Source organism: Liolophura sinensis, chromosome 13 (assembly GCF_032854445.1).
Source record: "Liolophura sinensis isolate JHLJ2023 chromosome 13, CUHK_Ljap_v2, whole genome shotgun sequence".
Taxonomy (NCBI): Eukaryota; Metazoa; Mollusca; class Polyplacophora; order Chitonida; family Chitonidae; genus Liolophura; species Liolophura sinensis.
The window spans coordinates 12446812-12467215 of record NC_088307.1 but is presented as its reverse complement, the minus strand read 5'-3'; the positions used below and the strand labels follow the sequence as shown (position 1 = coordinate 12467215).

The 20404-nt window shown below is 40.6% G+C and overlaps 1 protein-coding gene across 4 annotated transcripts; it reads left to right on the top strand.

The window, feature by feature from the left end:
- Positions 1-4842: 4842 nt before the first annotated feature.
- LOC135480555 (L-proline trans-4-hydroxylase-like) lies at positions 4843-18453 on the top strand. 4 transcript variants are annotated; one of them, XM_064760413.1, is made up of 11 exons: positions 4843-4895; positions 9445-9544; positions 10684-10764; positions 11456-11537; positions 12235-12316; positions 13479-13589; positions 14127-14221; positions 15616-15706; positions 16502-16631; positions 16846-16997; positions 18214-18453. In XM_064760413.1, exons 3-11 carry the CDS (start codon positions 10755-10757, stop codon positions 18316-18318), a joined length of 858 nt encoding a protein of 285 aa, XP_064616483.1. In that variant the 5' UTR covers positions 4843-4895; positions 9445-9544; positions 10684-10754; the 3' UTR covers positions 18319-18453. The 4 variants fall into 4 exon arrangements, with proteins under 4 accessions (XP_064616483.1, XP_064616485.1, XP_064616482.1 ...); XM_064760415.1 differs by lacking the exon at positions 9445-9544 and having other exon boundaries at positions 4864-4895; XM_064760412.1 differs by lacking the exon at positions 4843-4895 and having other exon boundaries at positions 9395-9544.
- The last annotated feature ends 1951 nt before the right edge of the window (positions 18454-20404 follow it).

Genomic DNA, 20404 nt, shown 5'->3' with positions numbered 1-20404 from the left:
TCGTATCTAAATTTTTAGCATTTGGACGCAAATGATACAAACCTCCTGATAAGGTCCGGATTTGATTGACAGGAATACCATTTGGTCTGAAATTTTTCCAATTTGTTCTTTTAAAAGCTAGCATTAGCAGTTAACCAGAGATATCAGCTCTCAGGGATGAAAAAATATACCCCTTAGTACGTTTTCTCGCATTCACAAAAACAAATCCATAACCAAACGAATTCTTGATCATTTGTCTTTCCAGTTCAAGAAAAGTGTTTGAAATCAGTCATGTAGGTTGGTTCGTTTAAATACAAGTTTTAAAAAAATAATTCATTACCGCATGATGTGATTATTTATGCAAACTATTTATTTATTTATTATTTATTTATTTGCAAGTAAATATTCAAAATGTGTGGTTTTCATTAATTCAAAATAGTTATAATCGGAGATTAAAAACAATAAAGAATGATCATGACTTACACCTTCACAAATGCCGACTTCCAGTGACTTAATTAATAAGCCAATTCACCGTATTGTCAGCTGCGTATTTCATTTAGTTGCATGACCACTGATTCGTCTGTTCACTGAATCCAAATATGATTATTGATTCATTGATCAGTTACATGATTAATCCATTGATCCGTGAACTGATTTAGTGATGGATTCGTCATCGGATTCGTCATCGGATTCGTCATCGGATAAAGCGCTGATCCATAACTGACTGAATAAATGTTTACTCCGGGGTGTTACCTTCAACCAATATGGTCCGCTTCCGGGGCGGTATTTATTTATTTATTTATTTGATTGCTGTTTTACGCCGTACTCAAGAGTATTTCACTTATATGACGGCGACCAGCCGGAGAGGAAGCCAGCATGAGCTGGACTTGAACTCACATCGACCGTCCGGGGCGGTTGATCCAGGGTCAATGACTCACTCCACCAATATGATGAGCAGAGGTATACGTAAATGTGGGAAAGTTCATTAGTAACTTGCCAAAGGCCGAAAATTTACACCGTACATCGACCTCCACCGTGAAAGTTAAAACTTCTAGAGTATGACATTAACAATTGTCAAATAAATAAATTAATCAATAAACTAATTAACAGGGCATAATGGGAGACTCTAGGCCGAGCTGCACAAACAGCCAAAAAAATGGGTGCAGTTATATATCCGTTTCACATAGTAAATGAATGACCTCGATTTTTACACATGAGTGCATCCGTAGTGTCAATGGTTAGTGTCCCTACACATCGAACATAAATCAAAGTTGACCTGAAAGCAGTGGTGAATGAATATCCATAGCAAATCTGTTTACCAGTCGGATATATCTACCCCGATCACCTGACACCTATATACAAGTCGGGTAGATTTGTATTGAGGTATTTGTGTGCACCTTATTTTGCAAAACCAGTAGGCATACGTCAAGGGCGTGTAGTAGAAGGCTATGAATCAAGTGTCGTCCACGCACGATCGGTTCGTCAAAGGACAACGTGCGTCAGTGGGCTTCGACGGTATTACACTAGCGAATGACAATAAACAAAACTACCCGATCGGTTCTAATTTGTTCAATGAAGCAAGTCCGATGGCAAGAGCTGACAGGTGGATATGTGTCGGCTGCATGGCGTCAGGAATCAAACAGACGAGAGGCTATTGTTGAAGAAAGCTGGCTCGGCGAACCACACCCTAAGGTTCCTGTGGCCACGATCTATGGCTGCAAGGTTGCCGAAGTTAACGTTAACAGTGAGTTAAGATATAATCATTCTTTCTACAGGGTCTGTGTATTGTTTCGATCAAGCTACGAAAAGTGTGCTCCACTTTCCCTCCTGATATCCACAGCATCGTAGGGATGAAAAACATCTTTTAAATTTAATTTAATAATTTTAGACCAACATAAACATTGCATTAGACTCGCATATACATTGTATCAGACTGACATGAACATTGCATTAGACTAACATAAACATTGTATTAGACTAACATAAACATTGTATTAGACGAAGAAGGCACGTTACATGCATTCTAATGACTCCTTCGTCGTTATATGACTGAAAAATTTTATTAGATTAGGGGCTTCCGTGGCAGAGGTGGTTAGCATGCCAGGACCACGCACTGACCGAGGAACCTTTCACCAGTGCACGTGAAATATTCTTGAAGACAACGTGAAACACAAATCAAGTAAATAAATAAATATATGAATAAATAAACATTGTATTAGGCTAACATGATAATGTATTGAATATGACACAGTATTATGTTATAAACACAGAATATATTCTAGCATCACCTAGACAACATACCTTCTGATAAAAGCTTTCTCTGGAATCAGTACAGTGTGACGACAAAGAAATATGGCCCATAGCTCCACCGATCCGAACAACGCTGGCAAGGGAAGGTGTGCCGTCAAAGAGAAAATTTAAAACGGTGGCAGCTCAGTCTAGTGTGACCATGGAGAAATACGGCACCTTATTTTTCTAAAAGCAATCACATTTCAGTGTGATCAGTCATTTTTTTCTCAGTGAAAGGAAAAGTGCTGTGCGTGTATGTGTGTGTGTTGAAGGTGGGGGGGGGTGGGGGGCTGGGGGTTGTGAGACCGTAAATCACCAAAATATCACTGTTTACCATGCATGGCCAACAATGGCTAATTTCATCACTAATTTTGTCTTTACCGCACTTTCGCGTAAAGAATATTGTTAATGAAATTCCTTAATTCAGTTGGCCAGAGAGCACAGTTGGTAGAGCGTCCGCTTCGGGAGCGGTAGATCAACTTTCTCGCTTGGCGTTCAGCTTGAAGGGGATAGTGCAACGACTAGTTGACCCGTATCAGTATAATGGCTCGGTCGGGGCGGCTTACTTGCCTTCGGTAAGTCGTCTCAGTGAAGCAGCACTAGATAAAAGAGCGGTGGAAATCCGTCCTGCAACAAGGAGATTCATTACATACACCCTAAGGATTCCTTCGACGTTAAACTCACTCGAAAGTTTTGATTGGAGTTATCATAACATGGAAATTGTAAGTTGGAAGGTCTTTCAGCAACTTGCGGATGGTCTGGGGTTTTACTCTAGCTTTGACCTGTTTCTTCCCACCATGGCGCTGTCCGCCGTCGTGTAAGTGAAGTATTCATGAGTACGGCGTGAAACACCAATCAAACATAATACAAATACAAATAAATATCATGGAAATAACGGAATCCATCATAAATAGGTAGCGGCGTGGCGTTTCAATCGATAGGGACTAAATGAGACGTGGGTTCAATCCCGGTCTTGGACACAGATTTTTTATATTCACCTGATGTTAATGTCCGTGGCATTTTGTATCAGTACTCTGTTGATAATACTCGCGTGGCCACTTGAACAATTCTAACGTTCTTTGAAGATCACTTGTCTTGGGGTACATATCTGTACGTCAAATGTGTATGGAAAATTCATCAGTAACTTTCCAAAGATCAGTGGTTTACCACTGTCGCTCAGGTTTTGTCCCCAAATACAAATGAATTGTATTGCACAGTTGAAAATATTGAAATATTCTTGAGTTCGGCTTCTAGTTAAAAGCTTCAAGTCCGGCTCATGATGGCTTCCTCTCCGGCCGTACGTGGGAAGGTCTGTCAGCAACCTGCGGATGGTCGTGGGTTTCCCCCGGGCTCTGCCCGGTTTCCACCCACCATAACGTTGGCCGCCGTCGTATAAGTGAAATATTCTTGAGTACGGCGTGAAATACCAAAATGAACTGGTCTTTATCTCCATTGAACTTGGTGGGGAGGTGGTCAGGTGGGGTTATGGTTTTCGGACAATACCAACCAAAACCGTAAATTGAACGAAATATTACTATTTCCCTTAAAGAAATACAAGAAAAATCAAAGGAAAGAAATAATTTCTGAATCAGTAAGAATTTTGTTTGTTACAAGACTGGATCAGTTTTTAGCGGAAATTTACCCATTATTGTTTTTGATATTAAGATATGTCTCGTGTAGTAATTCACATTTCATTTCACATTTAACATGATTCTCAAGTGACGTGCACCCTTGTGCATATATATATTTATATTATGCAACCATCGACAGAAAATTTTGCTTAAACAGGCAACAGTACAGATAAGCATTAACCTAGAATGATTTCCACTTTGGTATATGTGTTTTGCCACGGAGCGTGCAAAGGCGCCCTTTTGAAAATCGTCCATGTGTGAAATAAGTGCACACGGTATTAAATCGAGAGCAGAACAATGCTAAACCCAATCTGTGGCGAGAGAATGATCATTTGAGTATCTTCTTACACACTGCCAGCCAAATACAATGGCCGCTTGACACTGTTCGAAACCCAGTTGGCGTTTTACATGAATGATCAATATAATGGTTACATTGTAACAGTGTGCAAAGACTTGCTCACAGCGGATTAAGAAAATAGAAACCATGTTGCTTATTTTCAACAGGACTGTATTAAGAGAACCCCTAGTCCAAGAAAAACAACGATGTTTCTTTCTTTTTGTCTTCAATATAAGGGATTATGTCATTTAGCAGGCGCACCCTCTTGAAGCGGGTGGCTCCCAGTGGTCTTAGTGCTGCTTCACAGAAAATTCATGTCGAGGACACCAGACATGACATCTCCCACCCAGTCACATTGATTTGACGCCATACTATCCATCTGAACAGAGCGCAGAACGGAGAAGTACCAAAATGGCGAATAATTAAATCTTAAATACGACATCATTAAATCTGATCCCACCGGAATTTGAACCCAAGTCTCTGTCTTACCTGATAATCGTAATATTTGACTTGTGTCTATGTAAGTCTTCTTTTCTTTACATACCTGGTGTTTTATATTTCCAGATCATGGTGTTGTAGAAAACCTTTGACCATCTGGTAAAAGTCCGGCATCCATCCGTAATTTTGGACATATTGGCTGCTGAAACATTTTCTATGATGTAAGTTTTCTCAGTGAATTCCCCTGTCTACAGCGAAACTGAAAGTAATTGATACCGCCATCTGCGTTCTCTGTGCAACGGCTGTAGTCCGACCTTTCACGTGTAAAAAACATGGAAACGGCGATGGATTTCGTCTTTCCAAAATTCCCAGTTCACCCTAAGATAGAAGTAAGTCCATAATTCTTACAATATCGGGATTCAGAAAACTGCCTTGCATAAGTAGACGCTTTTGACATCACAGTCGGCCCCGTAGTCGTCGATAATTTTTGGAGTATCCTACAAGAACTGTCTTTATCTTATATTGTCTGTGACATCGATAGACATGCATTCGACGCCATGTTCTTGTGGAGACCAGAGATGTTTGGGTGCACCGATCAATGTGCCATTTACCGTTGCAATACGATGCAAAATCAGCAAGTGCAAAACAGAACCTGCTAAAGGATTTGATATAATAAAAAAACACACAGATTGACCTTGCTCATTTATACTGTTAATCTTTTCGGCCTTATTATTTGCATACACAGTTAAATCACCTCTAAGCACCTCCCTAAACCATTGTGTCGGCTGGTTAATGGATTGCCACAAATCACCATTAGAAGAGGTGATATTTCCGGCCTTTTACCTGATTTTGATGACTTCTCATCGATCCCGTCGTTGTCATTGGCAACGGCACAAGAACGGCTGACCGTAGGGAAAAGTAACAATTGTAAGAAGTGTTGGTCTTATTGCTCAGTTTTGGGTTTGTTGGAGAATAATTAAGGTGATGGGAAAACAGAGGTATACGTGTAAATAATATCATTAATGAGTGTGTAAGTTTAAAACCTCGTAGAAGCATGGAGTGCAAATAAATCAAGATACATAAAAGAACTTGAAGGTCCTTCGGGACTTGTCAAAAGTTAATGGAATTTTGGTTTATGCGCACCTCGCTTAGGATGAAGGTACGTAAAAAAAAACCTTGAATAAAAACGTATCTGCATAAAACTTGTCCCACACGTTGTTTTCATTATGATTATTAATATGAAATTGAACCTTTGAACGGAAAGGGCGATTTGGAGTCAGACTGAGAACATAATATCTCAAAACTTGGATAACATGGTCACCAAAGACCTCTGTATGAATTTGACAGCTTTATAACTGAAATAGCATTACCAGAGTCATTATATTTTGCCTTATAGTGAAATATAGTTTTATACAGAAGTTTGGTTTGTTATAGGTATCGGCGTCTCTGTTCAACTGAATGATGTGACCCACAAACAATACAAGGGAACCAATTGTATACAAAAGTTTTAACTAAAAATTGGTTTGAAAAGCATTTGCTAGCAAAAAAAATAAAAATCAAATTTCCCGCTACTTTGAACTGAGACATAAAAGTTGCTGCGAATCATGCATTCTCTTTCCTGTTTAAGGCAATTCGAGCCATTGATCTGTGATGTTTTTGTTTATTACTGCCTTTGACATGCAGTTTCATGAGTCTACTTATAACGTATTACTAATGCAGTGAAAGAGAACAGGAGTCATTTCAGCTTGGACACGAAACGCCATTGCACAGAAAAAGATATGCCATTTACCACTTAAAATTTAAAAAAAAATAACGGGTGTACCTAACTACACATGTACATACCAGATATGGAAACAACGTACGAATATAAGCTGATTTAGTGGCGTATAAGGCATTTAAAGTGCGTCTTGCACTTGGGCTGAATGTGGCGGGATATCACAGAGTGTGATATGGGTCGTGTGATATCACAACTAGACAGCTGATACAGTCTACAGCTCTTCACCATGTAAAATGGAGCACATAGAAATGAAACCTATAGATTTTAGCATGGCATAGCTCGCCTTACATGTCAAAAAATGCCACACCATAAAATCTATGACATCCCTTCACAATGACAGATTGGCTTTCAGGAAAAAAATATTTTAGAAATTTGATTCTCTCCTCTGTGTAATTCACGCCGTTTGAAAAAAGGCGTGCGCGATGAACAAAACTCTGTACATCGACCGATTGACGGACCATATATATTCTTACACTACAGGCTCAAAAGATGTCTTCTCACGCTTTACAAGGTCTACAATATATACCTGTAACCAGAGGACCTTAACGTACCCGTCCGAGACGTTATTTGTTCAATATTTTGGAATGACAGATCAGGGATAAAAAGTAGTCTTAGGTCTGACTTGCAGAGGGGTTCAAGTCAAAACGCACGCTAGCCAAAATCGCGTGTAAATATGTGCGCGTCATTCACACCGTACTTGTAGTTGTGTTTCATATTTTTTATTTTTATTTTTTTGGGAGCAGTAAAATTACACCAGTCAGCGTACATGTCCTTTACAAACTCGACCCCTATCAGCTCTAGAGAAGTCATGAATATCACTTGCTGACAGCTGGCAATTCCATGATAACGCTTCCTACATCGATCATACCAGTACCAAAAAGTGATTATATCTTCTCAGCTGATACTTTACATCGCTAATTAAGCGCGTCGCTAATGAAGCAAGCCATTCTTCGGTTGTTTACTTGACCAAAAAAACTCATAGGAAATACCTACAGCAGAATACACGCATTACTGGGTTAGGCTGGTTAACGACTCTTTTGGTTATTTTGACTGTGTCTGCGCAGGAATTATGTCAGCTCTGATCTATAAAGCAACCTCCGAGTGAAAGGCGGCCATATTGTGAAACGGCTGCTATCGCGTGAACCCATTCCAGGCTGATGTCCCCGATGTAGCTCCTAACCTCGGCGATCGTGGAGGTTACATTTAGTCGCTTACATGAGGAATGGTAGGGTTGTGGGTAGATGAAGACGATTACGCAGTCCCAATATTTAAGGCAGAGTATATATGATGTTGTAGTACACACGACCTTTGCATGTCCTGCCGCTGTCTATTAACGATGTGCTGGTGTAGGTTCTAGTTTTGTTCCCTTGCAGCAAACAAGGACAAAATCCGGGATATAAAGCATCCAGGATCTATTGCATCCGTGGAGTCCGTCATGACCCGAGCCAAAACTGGGCCTCCGTAGAAATTATGCGTTATGCGCTAAATTTTTAGTGGTGTGTGATGCACAAGAACTTGCAGTGCACGCATATAATCAGACTTGTCTGTAGCTACAACATCGCCTATCTAGGACACGAATCTGGCATACTTTATACAGCGATTTATTGACGAAAACATGTGTGTGCGAATGGCCTTCGCTAACCCGCAAAGTAGACGACGCCTTGTTTATTCTTGCGACCCACTGTGCAGTCACAGTTAAGACACGTGACAAAAACAGCTCGCTGACATACTTCATCTTGTAGATTTATATGTATTGCAAATGTAATTTCACCCGCGAGAGGAATATTGAATAGGTACACATACAAGCGTTTATAACAGCAGTAAAGACAACAAAAATTTAATCTTCATGCAACAGCGATCACATAGGCTGATTTCATGGATGTACGAAGTTTAAATACCACCATTTTTTGTTGTTCTTCTTCTTCTTCTTCAACGTGTCATCATGTAACAACGATAACATAGGCCTAGGTTCGTTTTAATGGATATAAGAAGCTCCCGTGGGTTCAGTTTCACAAAGCGGCGTACGACGATTTTTTGTCGTACGATATTTTGTGCGTCACTATATGTCCAATATGTGCGATTATCGTACAAGTACGACATCTTTGTGAAACTGGGTCCTGGCGTTGGAATCGCGATTTATCAGCATCACGAGAAGGCCCGTATCAGGTTTCACTGATGTACCATGTCAGAGGTGTGAAGGTGCAGCATTAGTGAAGAAATAGCCTGTTAGACTTTTATTACACGTAATGACTGGTCCCCTTTGAATAGCCATTTGCTCTGTAATAGCCATGTAATCGCCGACTAGGTTATTTCACGTCACACACTTCGTATAACATGTCGAAGTCTCGTCGCGGACTTCTTGTAGCTTCTACAACAGCTCCATTTGACACCTATATAGCAATAATGCATGCACAAACATTTTCCCGTAATTTCCAGATTTTTTCTCGTAATGTTGTAATTACGAGATTTTCCCCCGAACTTTCAGCGTGATTCTAATGGGCTTCCGTAGAACAGCGATTATCTAGGTTACTTTTAAAAGAAATGTTAACCTTTATCACAAAGTCATGTTGTTGTTTTCTTCTTTTTTTTCATTTTTCCTTCTTTACACCTTGTTATTTTTATTTTTTTTTTTTTTTGGGGGGGGGGGGGGGTGTTGTTGTTGTTTTGTTTTATTTTGTTGTCTTTTTTTTGTCAGTTTTCTTTTTCATTCTCGAAGTTATCAGTGCAGTTTCTCTGACCCATACACGCCTTGTTTTCTCCTCTTACGCGTACGTATGCTCTTCTTCTATTTGACAACACTTACAAGTAAATAATAAGGCCGAGAAACAACGCTAACTGCGTGAGCAAAAACTGAGCCACCGTGGTAATCATTAGGCAATAACGAGAAGATAAACTAAAAGTAGATCGGGGTCATGGTACCTCTCTAAAACAGCTCACGTCAGCATGTGATAAGCTGACGTACATGTAAGCCATAAGCTTTATTTACGCTGTAGGCCCTACTTCTGTGCTTAGCGAAGACCAGAAGCCGGTGTCGCCAAAACCTGTACGAGGACGAAAAAGACTGACGGGAGAAATAGCAGTAGTGTAAGGAAGGCAAGTTTGCACTTTATATATATATATATATATATATATCTTTATTTAATCTGTTACCTACAAATTTGCTGATTATTTTTGCACAATCGGAAGGAGAAATTATCCGTAAAATATGAATAACGAATATGTATTTCAATAAAGCAAGTTACACGTCCGTCATCTAGATTTCCACAGTGCTACCTAACGAAGAAAGCCAGATAATATTGTGGGAAGGTCTGACAGCAACCTGCAGATGGTCGTGGGTTTCCAACGGGCTCTGCCCGGTTTCCTCCCACCATAATGCTGGCCGCCGTCGTATAAGTGAAATATTCTTGAGTACGGCGTAAAACACCAATCAAATAAATAAATTAATAAATAAATACCAGATAATAGGATGCTCCTCCGTGACCTGATTTGGCGTGCTAGCGCAGGACTATGACATAGGACGCTGTCATCACTGCGGCCGCTGTGAGTTCAAGTCCTGCTCACGCTGGCATAAAAACAGCGTAAAACGCTAATCAATTAAATATACAAATAAACAATATGCAATTGTGAGAAAACCTTTAGAGCTATTTTGTTCCGAACCACACTAAACTTGTACCATTGTACTATTGCTTTTAGTTCTTCAATACACTCCCGTGAAAAGTTATCCTTTTTGTAATAAATTTTCATGAGCAAACTCAAGCAAGTTGCCTTGCACATGCACCAGGTCTCATTTTTAAACTAGACCCACATCTATATTACGTTTAGCTCAGATACAGACTGTGTTCGATAAATGAACCGCGCAAGTGTTGACAACGTTGGGTAGGACCTCTTTGAATGTTTACATAACTGGGCTTGATGCGGCATCCATTCTGTAGCCGGCATTCACCATGTTGACCGCGCGAAAGTACATTACGCGCAGTGTTGTAGACCAACGGGCCTTTAAACGTGTACGAAATATTAAGCCAGGAAAGCTATGCTACATATATATAACGGTTAGAGAATATCTAGGTCATGCAGATGTCTTTGTTGTTTTAGATACACATGCAGTGTGTCTGCTTGTCTGTTACGAACGCCTGGTTCCAAAGTATAAACTGACAGATAAGAAGTTGTACTGTTGACTAAAATGATCAAGCGTCATATCTATGTGATGTAGTGGTACGATTTTTTTGTTGCAGCTCTTTTGCAAGGGTCTTTAAGGATCAGCTCCAGTCTCTCTGTGGATTACTAGTCATTGCTGGACATAAACATGGACGCAAGTATGTTATACCTGTTATTTTCCTCTGGAATGCATATGCCACTGTGTATGGTTAAAACCAGTCCTAACTATGAGGATATTTTCCTTGACCTTTTGCGGTTTGGGGGTCAAGGTTATGTTTAGACCTATCAAAGAACAGGTGCCTACTAAAGGCATTAGCTATAGGCTTATGTGTTGCCCTTAAATGTGTAACCGCAAATACAGCATTGAATATTTAAAATCGAATACTGTAATTCTTCTAATTTTTGAGATAGATTTAAGTAGCGTATGAGGTAAACAATTCCTTTTCATGTCCCATGTTTTTTTTTGTCGGAAAAGTAAAGACACGAAATATAAGTCTTTGGTTCTTAATACCATTTTCGAAATGCAACCTGGGGTTAAGCCTGTATATTCCTTATTATTTGAACTAATCGTGTGAGAATTATACAAATGTAACAGACTGCCATCAAAGAACAGGAAACCTTGTATATGGTGTTAAGCAACGATAAATAAATAAACCTGCAACAACTCCATGGAGCGGTTTTGTTGGCATAAGTAGCCCAAGGCGAATACTGTATTATTTTTGAACACCATTTTAAAGAAAAATTGATTTGATTTGTTTTGAATAAGAGCAATAATCATTTCCATACATTGCCTTATCACCGATTACACAAATAAATCTTGGCTAATTAACCAGTCGGTTTGTGTCGCAGTATTTCAGTTTGACCCTAAGAACCCGGGCTTGACACAGGAGATGAAGGACAAATACAACGAGTATGGCTACTTCATCTTAAGGTAAAAAGTCAACAATAAGTTAACACTGGTTTTCACGATTTTCCAAAATCAACCGTCATTGGGAAAGAGTGTAGATGTCACAAGTTACCAAAGGTTGGCAGTTTATTTGTCCCAATCTGCTTTCTTCCATCCATGAAACGGACCGCCAAAGTGCTTATATAAGTGAAAAATTCTTGAGTATTCCACTAAACGGGGGACCTCCATGGACGAGAGGGTTAGCACGCCAGCGCAGCGCAGCGCAATGGCCCCGGAGCCTCCCACCAATGCGGTCACTGTGAGTTCAAGTCCAGCTAATGTTGCCTACCTCTCCGGCCGTACGTAGGAAGGTCTTTTAGCAACCTGCGGATGGTCTCGCGTTTCCCTCGGGCTCTGTGCGGTTTCCTCCCACCGTAATGCTGGCCGCCATGGTACAAGTGAAATATTCTTGAACACCAACCAAATAAACAAAGAAATCCACTAAAGAAATAAATAAATTAACAAATAAAAAACAGATCGACCAGCTGTGCTTACAAAACCGATGGGCGTTGTGGGATATAGGATATAAGAACACTACTTTTTTGGAACACACCGTTTGGGCCTGTTGAACTGATTTTAATTATTTTTTAGATTCCTTAATTAACTAAAAAAAACAAATCCACCAGAAACATGAACATAACTGATGTATCCACTTTTACCACTTATTTTTTTCCACTTGAAGAAACGTCCTGGATGCCGAGGAGATGAAGAAAATGAAACACGTTCTGGAAAACAATGAGGAGATCAAGAAGAACACGTACGGCGTAAGATTGTTGTTGTATCTTTTATTCCAAGCTTTACTGTCTAACGTCCATGTATCTGGGGCAGGAACTGTCATCCAAAGCTTGTATCGTCTTTCTCACCACAAATCTGTTAATCTCACATCTTTGTTCTCTTGCTTATATTTGGTTATTTTAAATAATTTTAAGTCTTTTCATCCGTGTATCATGTTTGTTATGAGCAAAATAAATCAAAATTTCCAGATGCCTAAAGGCCCTACTGGATTATGTGTTTCTTCACACTTACAGTGGCCTGGTCATATCATGTACACTGTAAGAATTGAATGCAAATTTACAGCCTGAAGCACTGTATATTGTTACAGTAAATCATGTCGTAAATATTTTACACCACTTTCCAGCGCAATTCTGCATCTATGATGTGTAATTTTACTCTAGTTGATGTGCATTTAGAGCATTGTCTGTAAAACTGTAGCGATTTCACCATTTACAGTGCACTTTGCTGTAAATGTAAGATTTTGTTAATTTGCAATGAAGTTAACAGATTATTTACAGTGGTATATGCGGAAATATACTACTACATTGTATTTTGGGTGTAAGTATTAAACAGCACATCTTGTAAATCTACAGTGAAAAGAACTGGTCACAAAATTGCCAGCACTTTTCGCTGTAAAATTAGTGCAATTTGTTATAGTGTACCCTAATTCCTCAACCTCTTCGCGTATAAAACAGCAACTTTCAGTGCAATTCATGCACATTTTAACGTGATTTTGTAGACAAAACAACATTGGTTGGGTAAGCTAATTTCAGGGCTTCACAAAAAGTATAATTGTATCAGTCTACAGAGAACAGTGCCTTCAGAATATGCTTGAATAAACACCTTACTAACATGCGAAAAGGTTGAAGAATTACAGTAGGTGAAATCGTTTATAGCAAGCAGGATGTATGAACGACTATGACGATAAGATATACGTTTGAGGCACAAAACTAAGAAAGGAGGGCGGCTTCTAGAGCAAGAATTAAGATTTTAGGACAAGGTCGTAAATATCTTAACGAGAGAAATGGATACTTATATAACTTGTCTTTGTCTTTGTCCCTGGAATCTCCGCACACCATTTTTCGGCTTTTGTCATACTTCTGCTGCTACGCGGATTATTTATGCTTTTATTCCATATTCATGCTATTCCAGATTGCCGACAGCGAGGGGACCCACACTCGGGTTTGTATCTGGAGTCACCCCGGAAATGACGTGAGCGGAATGGTTGCGAGGTCTGAGAAAATAGCCGGATACTGCGAGGAGGTTCGTACGTTGCCTGAGGCAGCGATTATTTAATGACTGGTAAAAATACCAGCTTAGATCGCCCTGAACCATTCTACATAAGTATTAAGAGATGATCCATTTCAAACGTTTTAAAATGACATTTTGCTGTGAATGTTCGCATTTTAGTTTCTTTTGATACGGTACCCAGTTTGAAACTGATCGTGGTGAATAAATACGCTTTATGTGTACCCTAATTCGACAACCTTTTCGCTTATGAAAGAGCAACTTTCAGTGCAATTTATGATTTGAGTGTTGAGACAAAACTACATTGGTTGGATCGGCCAGTTTCAGGTCTTTACAAAAAAATCATTTTATTAGAGAACAGAATAATGCCTTCAGATTTATCATTTATTTATCTGATTGGTGTTTTATGCCGTACTCAAGAATATTTCACTTATACGACGGCGGCGAGCATTATAGAGGGAGGAAACCGGGTAACGCCTTCACAATATCCTTCAATGAACACCTTTCAAACATGCGAAAAGGTTAAAGAATTACAATCTCCCTTTTCCGCAGTTGCTGGACGGCGGAGAAGTGTACCACTACCATACCAAATTCATGATGAAGAATGCTAAAGTCGGGGGACGATTCGAATGGCACCAGGATTACGGGTGAGAGACATCGTTTCAAACTACCTTGACGTGCTAACGGAAATTATTCTGTTTTGATTAGTGCTCGTAAGTTATTTCCTTTCTTCGATATTCTGTGACATATCTACTTTTGTCCCATCTAGATCCTACATACAGCTCATCTATCTGTATATATGATCTGAGAAATTAACTTGCTTTCCCTATTTCCTGTGTCATACAAAATTATGGGAAATCACAGAAGACAAAAAAACCTTTTCAGAAAATTGTCAGTATTTTGTAAAAGTCATTATCAGTTGCCAATCCTTTCACTTTACAAACGAGTTTCATGGTTTTTATCGCTTCGTTTATGTAGAGCATCCATTGTAATGTTACCAGCATCCAGTAGCCGTAAAGCCAAGACGCCTGCATATGTGCAAGAATTTGTGACTCCGACGTGACTTCAAATTATGAACCCTAGAATTTGGTGTAGTATTTCTGTCTGTTCCCGCAGATCGTCTCCGTTTGTGTCCCTACAACTAGCGGGACTTGATCCAACCAATCAAATGCAGGATCATGCGATTCCAATTTAAAACCTCTAAGGTTGTTTGACGTATGTTTATATTTTATTTTATTTGATTGGCGTTTTACGCCGAACTCAAGATTTTTTCACACATACGACGGCGGCCAGCATTATGATGGGCTGAAACCGGACAGAACCCGGGCGAAACCCACGACAATCCGCAGGTTGTTGACAGAGCTTCCCAGGTACGGTCGGAGAGAAAGCCACGGGGGACCCCTTTATGACGTATGTAATTCTTAGCGAGATCTATTTATATGGCGGGGCCTCTGTGACCGAGGGGTTAGCACGCCAGCGCGGCGCAATGACCCACGATCCTCTCACCAGTGCGGTAGCAGTGAGTTGACGTCGAAGGTCCAGTTTCACTAAGTGGCGTCCGAAATTTTTTAGCGTACATTTGTCGTGCGATATTTTATACGTCACTATTACCCTACCATTGTCCTATGTGTGCGATTATCGTACATGTACGACATCTTTGTGAGACTGGGCCCGAAATTTTTTTTAGCTTACATTTGTCGTGCGATATTTTGTACTATTACCTTCCATTGTCCAATGTGTGCGATTATCGTACATGTACGACATCTTGTGAAACTGGGCCCAGATGATGCTGGCTTCCTTTCCGACCGTTCGTGGAGCGGTCTTTCAGCTACCTACAGATGGTCGTGGGTTTTCACCGGGCTCTGCCTGGTTTCCTTCCAGCATAATGTACTCAATAAATGAAATTTCTTGAGTACGGCGTGAAACACCAATGAAATAAAAAAATACACCTACACCTAAGATGGCCAATTAGTTTAGGTTGTCGGTCGCAGCCAATGCAGGGTTTCTCATTCTGTTCTTTCTGAACCGTTATGTGTCGCAGATACTGGTACAAGAATGGCTGTCTGTTCCCGCAGATCGCCTCCGTTATGATGGCCGTGGACCGGTGTGACAAAGAGAACGGTTGTCTTCAGGTAACCCAATAGTACAGTAAACCAGCGGATGGTCATGAGTTTCCCCCCAATGCTCTGGCCGGTTTCCTCCCACCATAATGCTGGCCGCCGTGGTATAAGTGAAATATTTTTGAGTACGGCGTAAAACGCCAATCAAATAAATAAATAAATGCAACTACAGTACCGCATAGCCATACATGCAATTATTTGTTATTTGTTTACTTGATTGGTGTTAACCTGCGGATGGTCGTGGGTTTCGCCCGGGCTAAGCCAGGTTTCCACCCACCATAATGCTGGCCGCCGCCGTATAAGTGAAATATTCTTGAGTATGGCGTAAAACACCAATCAAATAAATAAATAAATAAATTGATTGGTGTTTAACGCCGTTGGCCTATGATAACAAATACTTCATTTATACGACAGCGCCCAGCTTTTGATTAGAGGAAATCGTAGTATACGGAAATATGCCACAATCCTTCCCCAATTATCCGACAGACCTCTAGCCGAACTGTCCTGAGCTGGATTCGAACCTCTAACCTCACGGGTCAAGATCCGATCTGTTGTGGTTAGGACAATTAGAGGTATCACTTTTAACTTTAGGCTAATAAACCCTTAAGTGTCGCAGACAATTTGTAACTATGTGAAAGACATGAACTTCCATCGCCTCAGAATTAAATGTTATCCTTTTCATTTACAATATATACAAAAATAAAAGATAACTCATGTAAGACTGCACAGTACGACCTTCTATGTTTGGATTGCCAATGAACACACAGCGGAATGACTTGATTGAGTCGTGAGACTCTTCCTTAACAGGTACTTCGTGGCTCTCACAAATGTGGCCGTATCGATCATAACTTTGTGGGGGGACAGACTGGAGCAGACCCGGTGAGGGTACAGGAAATTGCCAAGAAATGTCCCCTCGATTACGTCATAATGGACCCAGGTACATCTATGGTGATCAAATAGCACTTTGGTCAATATAAGTGTTAGTTTGCATAACAGTTAGCTTTCTTTTCAAGTACATATATCTTTATGCTTTACTCTATAAGCTTTACGGTTATTTTAACGAATATGTTATATCTGTCCGTGGTACCTCATCCTTTGGAACTAAAAAGTACATGTAGAACTTTTCTTGTGTCTCCATCTGTTGCGCACAGGAGACGCCCTATATTTCGACTGTAATTTACTGCACAAGAGCAACGCCAACCCGAGTGACAAGAGACGCTGGGCCATCGTGTTCTCTTACAACCTCAAGTCTAACGACCCTGTCTACAAACATCACCACCCTAACTACACGCCAATGACGAAGGTATAAGCCATCACCTTGGCACACACCATGGTAGATAACCGGCATGATGTGCATATTACACCATGTTCGACTACCACATCGGTATCTACTGTGGTCACAGTCTAAGTATAGTCCATGCACCCCATTGGTACGTTCTGCTGGTGACCTCCACATAGGTACGTTCTTTTGTTGACCTCCACATTGGTACGCTCTGCTGTTGACCTCCACATAGGTACGTTCTGTTGTTGACCTCCACATTGGTGCGTTCTATTGTTGTCCACAGCATTGATACATTCTGTCGTTGGCCTCCACATTGGCACGTTCTGTTGTTGGCTTCCACATTGGTATGTCTAATGTTGGCCTCCACATTGGCATGTTCTATTGGCAGCCTCCACATTGGTACTGCACAAAAGCAATTCTGTTGTTAGCCTCCGCGTTGGTACGCCCTGTTGTTGGCCTCCACATTGGTACGTTCTGTTGTTGGTCTCCACATTGATACGTTTTGTTGTTGGCCTCTATATTGGTACGTTCTGTTGTTGGCCTCCACATTGGTACGTTTTTGTTGTTGGCCTCCACATTGGTATGTTCTAGGGTTGACCTCAACATTGGTAGCTTCTGTTGTTGACCTCAACAATGGCAGATTGGTTCGTTCTGTTGTTGAGCTCAACATTGATATGTTCTGTTGTTGACCTCAACATTGGTGCATTCTATTGCTAGTGCGCTCTATTGCTTACCAACACATGGGAACCTAGTCAAATTTATGAACTTGTGAAGAAGTCAATGAAACCGTTCAAAAACCTGTTCTTCGTGATTTTTTTCTAAGATAATGTAGGTTAATGGCATTATATTTAGATTCTTATTTTTGACTCTCTGTATTCCACTATAAAACTATGCACCGCTCCGGTGGCCTAATGATTTGAGCATCCGTCTCGAAGTCAGGAGACCTTTAATCAAATCCGGGGCGGGTCATACCAAAGACTTCGAAAATGGTACATGCTGCTGCCTCCATTGACGCTCACTGCTGAGAGGTTACAACAAGGAAACATGACTGGTTGACCCGGTGTTAGTATTATGTTACCCAGTAGGGTGTCATGTCTGGTGTCTTCGGGATGATGCTTCAGTATCAGCAGCACTTTAAAGGCATGGATTCGTCCTGCCACCAGATATACAGCATATGTACACACACCGAAGGACTCCTCGTAGTCATGACTAAAGTAATTGTCTTCCCGGTTTCCAGGTACCCAACTCGGCTATCATTGAGTGCACCAACCTGGGCGAAGACATGTCTGGTAAAGACTTTCTGGATCCTTCCACTGACAAGACGGTTAAGGCCGACAAGTGATGACATCAAGTTCAAGGTCGAACTGCAAAAATGGCCAAGGCTGATGCGAGGGTCAAGACCGAAAAGTAAAGATGGAGCAAGGTCAAATGTGAATATACTTACTTGGAAACAAGTAAAGATATAATACACGTAATGCCACGAGCCATACGGGTTTATATTCAGTATTTTGTGACATGTATAAAACTTGTCACACAGGTCTGTATTAAGTATTTTGTGACATGTATAAAACTTGTCACACAGGTCTGTATTAAGTATTTTGTGACATGTATAAAACTTGTCACACAGGTCTGTATTAAGTATTTTGTGACATGTATAAAACTTGTCACACAGGTCTGTATTAAGTATTTTGTGACATGTATAAAACTTGTCACACAGGTCTGTATTAAGTATTTTGTGACATGCATAAAACTTGTCACACAGGCTGTATTAAGTATTTTGTGACATGTATAAAACTTGTCACACAGGGCTGTATTAAGTATTTTGTGACATGTATAAAACTTGTCACACAGGACGGTATTAAGTACTCGTGACATATTTCACGGCTGAAAAATATAGATCAATATATTATTTATCTTCAAAATGACTGAAGCAGAAATGACATATTCCGGCATCCCACTGTTTATTTGTTCCAAGTTTTCCAATTTCAGAAATGATAAATGCTTTTATAAAGATTTGGCAAAATTAAGAACTAGAGTTTAAACATGACAGAGTATATCTACGCGAACCTATTGATTATTTATTTGATTTGATTTGTGTTTTAAGCGGTACTCAAGAATATTTCACTATTTCATACTCAAGAATTTTAGGCGTTTACGAAGGTTGGGGGGGGGGGGTAGTTTTAACTGTCCGGGGTAAACCACCAAACTTTACTTTGGCAAGCTGCTGACATGTGTAGCACAGATATGCACAATATATTTGGTGTGGGGGGGGGGGGGAGGGGAGTCGTCTTAAACGAACTTGTCTAGCAAACGGTCACTTGAGCGTCGTCGACAGCCCCAAGAACACTGAAAACGGAAAAAAAAATTCTGTGCCCAACGCCAGGATTGAACCCGCGCATGTTGATTGAAAGGCGAGCACCTTTACCACTCGGTCAAGACATGCTTTTCAATGAGCTTACAGATGGATCCAAAACATCCAAAGTCCCACCACACCTTCTCGTAGCATTACTTTCCATTCCATTCCCATTGAAAGCCATTATGACGTCATGACGTTACAGAAATTTGTAACCAATGTGTGGGAAGTCCGGTTCACCTATTTACAACATCACTGCTTATTGTTGGTCAGTTGCATGCTCTTAACAGTTTGGGAAGTTCTGTTGGATGAATGTTTGCAAATTGTCTATATAGCGGCGATCAGGGCTATCTATGGCAGAAATTGGAATGCCTGGAGCAACCGCCACACACACACACACACACTAAATGTCATCATGTTGTGATGACCCAGGAGCCTCTCACCAATACGGTCGCCGTGAGTTCAATTCTAGCTCATGCTGGTTTGCTCTCCGGCTGTACCTTGGAAAGTCTGCCAGCAACCTTCGGGTGCTCGTGGGTTTCCTCGAGATCTGCCCGGCTTCCACCCACCATAATGCTGGCTGCCGTGGTATACGTAAAATATCTTGAGTATGGCATAAAACACCCATCAAATAAATAACTAAATCAAACGCATGGACTCCTTGACTGTCATATAATGGGTGTAATTTGTTATTTATTTGATTGCCCTTGGTGTTTTCAGCTGTACTCAAGAATATTTCACTTATAGGACGACGGCCAGCGTTATGGTAGGAGGAAAACTTGCAGAGCCCGATAAACATTCAACGACCATCCGCAGGCTGCTGTGGGACCTTCTTACGAATGACCTAAGAGAAAGCCAACATGAGCTGGACCTGAACTCACAGCTGCCGCAATGGTGAGAAGATGCTGGGTAATTATGGTGCCCTGACACCAGGCCACAACTAGCCCCTTCATATAGTTAAGGCAGGATTGAGTTTTAAGCCACTTTCAATACAAACCTAAAAACAAACCAAATGACTAGAACAAAACCCTCACTAAGGTGAATTCATGAGAGGCCATATTTCACCTACGTCTAA

What these genes read in the sequence shown, in the direction of transcription:
- LOC135480555 (XM_064760413.1), top strand. An exon ending in GAATGGCACCAGGATTACGG is followed by an intron (nt 14,222 to 15,615) that starts GTGAGAGACATC and finishes TATGTGTCGCAG; the next exon opens with ATACTGGTACAAGAATGGCT. An exon ending in TTACGTCATAATGGACCCAG is followed by an intron (nt 16,632 to 16,845) that starts GTACATCTATGG and finishes TGTTGCGCACAG; the next exon opens with GAGACGCCCTATATTTCGAC.